The 8,805-nt window shown below is 54.3% G+C and overlaps 1 protein-coding gene across 1 annotated transcript; it reads left to right on the top strand.

Annotated features, from left to right (window-relative positions):
* Window positions 1–2,135: 2,135 nt before the first annotated feature.
* On the top strand, window positions 2,136–5,088 carry BMP4 (bone morphogenetic protein 4). The gene is made up of 3 exons (XM_062618472.1): window positions 2,136–2,303; window positions 2,714–3,090; window positions 4,026–5,088. Exons 2-3 carry the CDS (start codon window positions 2,721–2,723, stop codon window positions 4,865–4,867), a joined length of 1,212 nt encoding a protein of 403 aa, XP_062474456.1. The 5' UTR covers window positions 2,136–2,303; window positions 2,714–2,720; the 3' UTR covers window positions 4,868–5,088.
* The last annotated feature ends 3,717 nt before the right edge of the window (window positions 5,089–8,805 follow it).

Genomic DNA, 8,805 nt, shown 5'->3' on the forward strand with positions numbered 1-8,805 from the left:
AGATCCAGAGGTCTGTTTTAAGAGCAGTGCTATACAGGCCCTTGCGTAAACTTTGTTTATAGACTGGAGTATTTTCAATGAAAATGTTATTTAACTTTAAAAATTTGCACAGCAGCTACTCCAAAAATTGTTTTTCCTTGTTAAAAATAACACACAGTGTGATACATTTGAAATGGCGATAGCAATATTTCACAAATTCTGATGGATTCATAGTCCAAATACCTTGCTAACAGATGTTTCTTTTAAACTCCGAGTGGTATAGGAATAACTCAGAGATATTACAGTGTCAGCACTGCCTTTTATCTGTGCGTGTCCTTTCAGTGACATCCCTGAGCTTTTCTAATGCATGGGTCAGGTCGGAGCTCAAAGTAAAGGGAAATATTAAAAGAAGTCATATCTGATTGTGTGTGAGTTCTGGGGCAATGTTGTGAGGGAGTGCTGTGAGCTTCCGTGCCCTTGGGCACAGTGGCCTGGTGGTTTGTGGGAACCGGCTGGTTCATGGTCATTGTTTCTGAGCTGGCTTTTGGTTGTGGTTAACTGATGAACTTAGGAGTTCCTGTGGCCACTCCACGATCATATCTTTCGGTCTCATAAATTAATTAACTTTTCTCTCTGTGGATGACAGTTTGCCCAACACAAAGGGGCAGAAAGACAATATTTTAATAGTCCGGTGAAGTTAGCTTTATTTATTGTGGGTCATTCAATCCACTCTGTCTCTCCAAAGTGTGTGCTCTTCATTAGAGGGTCTTTCATAGAATCATAGAATCACAGATCAGTTTAGTCTGGAAGAGACCTTAAAGCTCATCCAGTCCCAACCCCCTGCTATAGGCAGGGACACCTTCCACTAGACCAGGTTGCTCAAAGACCCGTCCAACCTGGCTTTGAACACTGCCAGGGATGGGGCAGCCACAGCTTCTCTTGGCAACTTGTGCCAGTGCCTATACCTAATCTAAATCTCCCCTCTGTCAGTTTAAAGCCTTTCCCCTTGTCCTATCCTTATAGGCACTCGTCAAAGCCCCTCTCCAGCTTTCTTGTCAGCTCCTTTAGGCACTGGAAGGTGCTCTAAGGTCTCCCCAGAGCCTTCTCCAGGATGAACAAGTCCAGCTCTCTTTGCCTATCTCTGTAGGAGAGGTGCGCCATGCCTCTGAGCATCTTCATTGCCTCCTCTGGTCCAGGACCTGCCTTCTCCATGTCTTGTTCATACATCACTTCCAGTGCGCCCACTTGATGTGTGCAAGCGGCAGACCAGCCCGTCCAAACCCAACCTGTGAGCAGCCTCCAGCCCGGGGCAGCCTGGCTGTTGGTCTCAATCCCAAAGCTGGCCCAGGGCAACGCTGGGTTGAACTGTGGAGCATCCCTCCTCCGAGAGATCCCTGTTCGTGCCCCTGTGGAGCAGCGAAGTCGTGGCCGCACACAGCCCGTGCTGGCTTGGCAAGGCGCCTGCTTCTCATCCAGGTGGGGGTCTGGGAACCTGGCGGGCAGGAAGCGGGGACAGTTATTCCGGCATCCAGGGAGGGAAAGGGGAGGAGGAGGGTGGGAAAACCCAGAGGGCGAGTGGGAACCCAGGCAAGGAGCAGGCATAATCCACGGGCCTGGCAGCTGAGCCCCCCGCCGTCCCTTCCTCCGTGCAGCTGCTTCTTATTCCCAGGCGCTACCCCCTTTCTCCTCGGGGGAGAGGCGCTGCCCCAGTTTCTCTTGCCCGAGTTTCCCCTCCCGACCCGGCTCCTCCGCGGGTCCCGCCAGGGGCCTCCACACCGACTGTGCTCGCGGTGTGCGGAGAGACCGAGGGGCAGGAGGGGCCGCGGGTTGCGCCGGTCCCGGGGGATGCACCTGAGCGGAGAGGAGGTCTCTCTTCCCCCTCCCCACCCCCGGGGACCGCGCTGCCGGGTCCCACACCCGCCGCAGCTCGGCCCCCAGCACCGGCGGGTCCCGACCCCGGGACCAGCCCCCTGCCCTGCCGGCCGCCCCCGGCCCTCCCCGCCTCTCCCCTCCCCGGGGCGGCGGGCGCCGAGGGCCCGGAGCCTGGCGCGGGCGGCGGGGCGGGCCGGGCCTTCCCCCGCGGGGCCGGGCCGGGCGGGGGCAGGGGCGGGCCGGGCCGGGCCGGGCCGGGCGGCGGGGAGCGGGGCTCCACGTGACTGCGGGGCCGGCAGAAAACCGGGGCCGGCGGCGGCGGCGGCCGCACTGCGTCCGGGCGGCGATCGCGGGAGGCGCTCGGCAGCCGCTGCCCCGAGGCTTTCGGCGCGCTGGGTCTGGGCTGGCTCTCCAGAATCATGGACTGTGCTGATATGCCTTGCTTGCTGTCAGTGAGTACAGCCCTCTTCTTCCTCGGCTCCGCTCCTCGCTGTTGGTTTTCAGCGCGGTTCTTGGTTTGAGGGATTTTTAAAACTTTGTTTCGTCGCGGTCCCCGCTCTCGGGGTCCGGCGGCGGGACGCGAACCTGTGGGCGCCCTGAGTGCTGAGCCGGGCGCCCCTTCCCCGTCGGGAGCCGGGGCCCTGCCGCAGCTTCGTCCGCACCCGGCGGGGTCGGGATCGGGATCGGGATGCGCCGCAGACTCGTCGGCCCTCGGGTGCTCCGGGCGGCGCACTGCTGCTCCGGGGCTGCTTCTAGTGTCGTTTTGCCCCTTAAGTTTATTCGGAAGAGGAGGAGGAGGAAGGGGGGTTGCTTCTCATGCTGACTTTACTTGTTGTTTGTTGTTGCGTTTTTTACCCCCCAGAGACACCATGATTCCTGGTAACCGAATGCTGATGGTCATCCTACTATGCCAAGTCCTGCTAGGAGGTACGAACCATGCTAGCCTGATACCGGAGACCGGCAGGAAGAAAGTCGCAGAACTTCAGGGACAAGCCGGATCCGGACGCCGCTCTGCCCAAAGCCATGAACTCTTGCGGGGTTTCGAAACAACTCTGCTGCAGATGTTTGGGCTGCGAAGGCGGCCTCAGCCCAGCAAGTCAGCCGTCATTCCTAGTTACATGCTGGATCTCTATCGACTCCAGTCTGGAGAAGAGGAGGAAAGTCTCCAGGAAATTAGCCTGCAGTACCCTGAGCGATCGACCAGCCGGGCAAACACCGTGAGGAGTTTCCACCATGAAGGTCAGTGATGGGAGGAGGTAAATTCCCAGCCCCGTTAGCGATCGGGATTGCCTTGCGTTTGGAAGCTCACAAATGCTTTTAGCAGCAGGACGACCCCAGTCCTAAATTTACGGGAGGACTCCCCCCCCCCCCCCCCCCCGCTGCCGTGTGCGGGTGACAGGCGCGCTGCTCCCTGTGTTTTCCAGCATCCTGTGCTTAAGTCGAGCTTGACCGTATTTTGAGGTGCTTTCACTTCTGTTGACAACAGCGAGTTTCCTGCAGTGCCTCTGCCGCGGGGTCACTCCCTGGGCTCGCGTGGATTTAATGGCTCTGGATCGGATGCAGGAGTAAAACGAGGGCGGGATCTCGCCCCTGGTGTGTTTCTTTTGAACTATCAAAGCGGTTGCTGCCTGGGTTTGCTCTTAAGGGGGGGGGGGGATAATAATAATAAAAAAAAACGTACTCGAATTTAATACTTACAGCTGTGTGTTTATAAGGTTTATTCAATAGGCCCTTGTAATCTGATCCAAATGTTTCCTAGCGGATGTTTCTTTTCCAAAGTAAATCTGAATTATTAATCCAGCCGCATCATTACTGCGTTGGAATTTGCTTCTCCTTCTCCCCCTGCGCCCCGTAACAAGGCACCTCTGTGCTCCGTGGCACTGCACCTTGCCGGGGAGGTGATTTTAGGGAGACTGGGGGGAGAAGGGGAAAAGCCTCCCCGAAAGGGGAAGTGAGACTGAAAGGGGTGACCCGGTGCAGGCGCAGGCATGCGGGGGCTGAGCGAGAGGTGCTGGGGCAGGATCTGCTCCGGATCTGGCAGGAAGGGATGCTCTGGGGAGCAGAAAGGAGCCGGTGAAGCGAGGGTGCGAGCTGTGGTTGCGCCGGCGGCTGTGGCTGAATGCCCCGAGGCTGATGTGCTCTTGTTTGTTTTTTGTACCGCTTCTCCCCTCCAGAGCACCTGGAGACCGTGCCGGGTCCCAGCGAGGCACCCAGGATCCGGTTCGTCTTCAACCTCAGCAGTGTGCCGGAAAACGAGGTGATCTCGTCGGCGGAGCTGCGGCTGTACCGGGAGCAGGTGGAGGAGCCGAGCGCGGCGTGGGAGAGGGGCTTCCACCGGATAAACATTTACGAAGTGATGAAGCCGCTGTCGGAGCGTGCTCAGGCCATTACGCGCCTGTTGGACACACGTCTGGTGCACCACAACGTGACGCGCTGGGAGACCTTTGATGTGAGCCCGGCTGTGATCCGGTGGACCAAGGACAAGCAGCCGAACCACGGACTGGTGATCGAGGTGACGCACCTCCACCACGCACAGACTCACCAGGGCAAACACGTCAGGATTAGCCGATCTTTACCTCAAGGGCACGGGGACTGGGCTCAGCTCCGGCCGCTCCTGGTCACTTTTGGGCACGACGGGCGAGGCCACGCACTGACCCGCAGAGCCCGCCGGAGCCCCAAGCACCAGCGTTCCCGCAAGAACAAAAAAAACTGCCGCCGCCATGCCCTCTATGTGGATTTCAGCGACGTGGGCTGGAACGACTGGATCGTGGCACCCCCGGGCTACCAGGCATTTTACTGCCACGGGGACTGCCCCTTCCCTCTGGCCGACCACCTCAACTCCACGAACCATGCCATCGTGCAGACGCTGGTGAACTCCGTGAACTCCAGCATCCCCAAGGCCTGCTGCGTGCCCACGGAGCTGAGCGCCATCTCCATGCTCTACTTGGATGAGTATGACAAGGTGGTCCTGAAAAACTACCAGGAGATGGTGGTGGAGGGGTGCGGGTGCCGCTGACCCCCTTCCCTGCCACCCTCTCCCCTTCTCTCACCCTCTCATCCCACCCCAGAACTGCTTGCTATAGCTGGACTCTTCTCTAAACTAAATGTTCACCTTGACCTTATTTATGACTTTATGTGCAAATGTTTTTGACAATAATGATCATATATTTTGACAAAATATATTTATAACTACATATTAAAAGAAAAAATAAAATGAGTCATTATTTTAAAGGTAAATGCATTTTGTGTCTCTCCTCTCAGGGTGCTGCTGAGGCTGTGCTGGCTGGGAGTGCAGCAGGGAACAATATCTTCTCTTCATCTTCTTCCCCCTTTCCCTCCCCCATGCTCTCCCCTCCTCATCCCTTTTCTCCTTAAAGGCTTTGCAAATTTCAGTCTTTCTATTTCTTGCCGAGGTACCGCGGATCCCCCTGTGCTGGGGCTGCGCCACGTGGGAGATGAGGGTCCCTGGAGATTAAGAGCTGCTTCTCCCAGCTGCTGGTGATAGAGCCGACCTTGCTAACCTGGCCCAAGCCTTTGCAAAGCAACCCACCAAACATGCATTTGAAAAGAAGGTGAAGATTTACCTGAGGGCTTTATGCTAAACCCACTGGGTTTTATACCCTTCCTCTGTCTTCAGGATTCCCCAGGTTTTAAAACTACTCACATTTCCCCCCCCCTTTCTCCTTCCCACTGGAGATTGACTTCTTTGGGAAGCATCAAAGGTTTGCACGGGTCCTTTGAAGATCAAATCGCCCCATTACAATGCCAAAAAAGAGAGAGAGGAAAAAAAGATACCTTCAGCAGTTAAATATGTGTTTGCTAATAGCTACCTGTGCTGTGTCCTTTCCAAATTGCTTCCGAGCAGGAAGGTGATCAGACCTGAGCAGGTATGTTTGGAGGTACCTAGGGCCTGAAAGCTCTGGCTCAAATGCATTTGACTGTCTTTGGCTTGGGAGATAGGGAGCTGTGCCCTGGGCTGGGTGGCACAGCAGGATATGTGCATCGGGCTTGTGCCCTTGGCCATTGGGGGAGCTGGGAGGGAGGGCAGGAGGGTAAGGGTGCATGTTGCTTTTTTTTCTTCATTATTTCTTTAATGATTGGAGCTTTCCAACCCTTGAAAGGGGCAGCTTAGTTGAAACCAATAAAAACTGGAGTGGAAAGCTTGCCAAAAGCCTTGGCTCCCTGAAGAGTGCAGGTGGAGAGAGGAGATGGGAGCTGCAGGGGGAGGCAAGCATGGCCCTGCAAAACAGAAAAACAGCCCTCAGCCTCTGCTGTGCCAGTGAGGTGTTTCCACCCCTAATCTCACCGGGTGCACAGGAGCAGACCACAGAGTTCCCTCCACTGCTACAGAGCCTTAGGGTGGCTCTGTGCCTCCCCAGCTGGGTGCTGTGTGGTCCCCAACAGACTGCTGGCACCCACAAGGCTGTAATGGGTGCTTGCTACAGGGACTGACTCAGTCCCTGGTGTGGCAGGGCTCTGTGGGTGCTCACAGGGATGCAACAGCACTCACAGGGCTGTGGTGGATGAAGCGATCACCCCATGGCTGGGGAGCTGTGTAGGGAGCCGGGGTTATTGCTGCTGGGGCTCTGGGGGCCCCCTCGGCCCGGAGCTGACACTCTCATTCCTGCCTTTAGAAAGGAAATGTGTGGCCCGGGGCATCGGCGACCTGCTGCCTCCCCTTTGATGCCTGCATATCAGACATAGCCATGCCAAAGAAAGAATTTCATTTTGAAGTGGCATCAGCTAAAGGTGAGCGCCTTTCAGCTGCCTGACAGGGCAATTACAGCTCCACAGACCTGCCCTGCTGCCGATAACCCCGGCTGCTGCGCGGGAAAAGGGGTCCCCGGGCCCCTCCGCAGCCCAGGATTAGGGGCTGTGGGTGCCTGGAAAACAAAACTATCACCGTGCTCCTTCCAAAAGGAAAGAATCAAGAAAGAGGCTTCCCCCAGGTTTGCTTCTCTGTCCATCAGTGCATCCCAGGCTGTCCCAGAGGCTGAAGGCCATGAGGGTGTTACAAAGCTAAGTGGTGTGCACACAGGCGCCTCTCGGGTGTAGATCGCTCTCACTGCAGAAGTCGCCAACCACTTTGCTGTGTTTCTGCTGCTTAATGGATCTGTTCATTTTGGTACTTATTTTCACATTGCATCTTAATGATGAAATGGAAGCCCCAGCCCAATGGAGGGATTTGCTTTTCTACAGGTGCTGCGAGGGGAGAGGTAGTCCTGATGTGTGCGTGGCCTTTGGGATATTTTCCTTTGCTTTGGGCTTCCTGCCCTGGTGTTGGGTTGTGAGTTGGTGAGATCCTACATGGGGTGTTCTGCTTGGAAAACATAGGAAAAATCCCAACTGTTTTTATAAAAACAAAAAGTATTTCAGTTTGGTAAATTTTAGAAGAATCTAAACTGTGGATATAAACCAGCTGACAGTAAAAGTATGATGTGTTACAGAATAGTCATGGATGCATTAAGCAATTTACTCAGTGGAGTGTGTCTAAACTTTTGCACCTAACACAAAGTGCAGGGGCTGAGGGTTCCCCCCTTCCCATGTGTGTACAGCTCTCTGTGCCACACTGGTGGCAGGCTCTCTATGGCCTCGTGGCATTTGGCAAAATTCTTCATCCACCGAATTGTTTAAAAATAGGAAAATCCAATAGAATTGTCAGGGAAAGCAGGTCCAGGTCCCTTCCTAGTTTCCAGCTCATAGCCAGCGGTGTTTTTCCCACCACTTTAGGTTTTGCTGGTGATGATCAGAGCTCTCTTCACCACCCCAGCAAGGGGGAGAGGGGTTGCTTTGGAAAGGTGCAAGTTAAGTGCTGCTGTGGAGAGACACAGGAATTTCATCCAGAGTTTCTGGCCGTTGTTTTGTGCATTTGTTTCAGCAGTCGTGCAGTTTAATCCCACACTCTGGAATTAGTGTGGTGACTGGTCCTGTTTGCTGAGTACTGCTTGCCATAGACATACTGATTTGGTTTCTTGCTGGCTTATTTGTGCTAGAAACTACCTTGTTCATGCAGCACAGAAGAGCTGGAGTGGAGGGTTAGTCTCAGCCAGTGTTTAGCTTTGCTTAAAAGTCTGATGAATATATCTGCTTTATAAGTTCAATAATTCCTCTGACCTTGGAATGTATTATTTGCAAATGTTACTTATTTCAGAGTTGAGTGCTTTGTTTGTGGTGGCTGATACAGAAATCCCCAGAAGGTCTGAGATAAGACATATCAGTTTAACCCCCTCTTACTCGGTCCTAGCTGTGGATGAAAGTGGAACAGGTTGAAGCTGCTTCCCCCCATCTGAGTGTCCTCCTGCAAGCTATGGCCCAGTGCAGCACCCAAAGAAGTGTGAGCTGGATGTAGATGCTCTGCAGCTCACCAATGCTTTGTGCCTAAGGCAGGAAGGCTGTGACTTTTGATACCTAGAAGTACTGTTGTGCTGAAGTCTGTGTGGCTTTATGGATGTAGGAAATGAGGCGGATATCTCAGCGAGGTTTACTTACTTCCTCTGGCTCATGTTTGCAGAGGCTGTTCATGAGGGCCACTAGACGTTATGCTATAACATTATTGAGCACTTGTGAAGGCATGGGGTAAGGTGTGCTGGAAAAGGGGTCCCAGGCTCTGCCATGTATCAGGAGCTCCCCCCAGAGACCTGTGGTTACCCTGATCCCATCCCCAGCCCCTCCCCTCTTGGCTTATAGGATCCCAAGAGTTTTCTGGAAGGACTTTCTTCTCCCAGTTGAAAATTCACCCCTAAGTCAAAGCTTACAGCATCGCTTTGAGGTCTTTGCTTTGGTGGAAGTTGGTCCTTGCTCATGCTCACCCTTTTCAGAGCTATTCCAGCAGTGCCATTTCTGGCAGTTTGGGCAATGGTGGTGGAGGATGGAGACAAGTAAGGTCCCTTATCAAGTTAATAAATCTGGTGAAATCATAAAAATACATTTGTAAAGCAGGCATCTGGTCCTACA

Source organism: Pezoporus occidentalis, unplaced genomic scaffold, assembly GCF_034315485.1.
Source record: "Pezoporus occidentalis ecotype Australia unplaced genomic scaffold, CSIRO_AGI_Poc_V1 ctg200, whole genome shotgun sequence".
Lineage (NCBI taxonomy): Eukaryota > Metazoa > Chordata > Aves > Psittaciformes > Psittacidae > Pezoporus > Pezoporus occidentalis.

Bases quoted from the DNA above. Each gene is read 5' to 3' on its own strand.
- BMP4 (XM_062618472.1), top strand. From the start codon at position 2,721: ATGATTCCTGGTAACCGAATGCTGATGGTCATCCTACTATGCCAAGTC. The intron at 3,091-4,025 runs GTCAGTGATGGG...TCTCCCCTCCAG, and splicing joins GAGGAGTTTCCACCATGAAG to AGCACCTGGAGACCGTGCCG.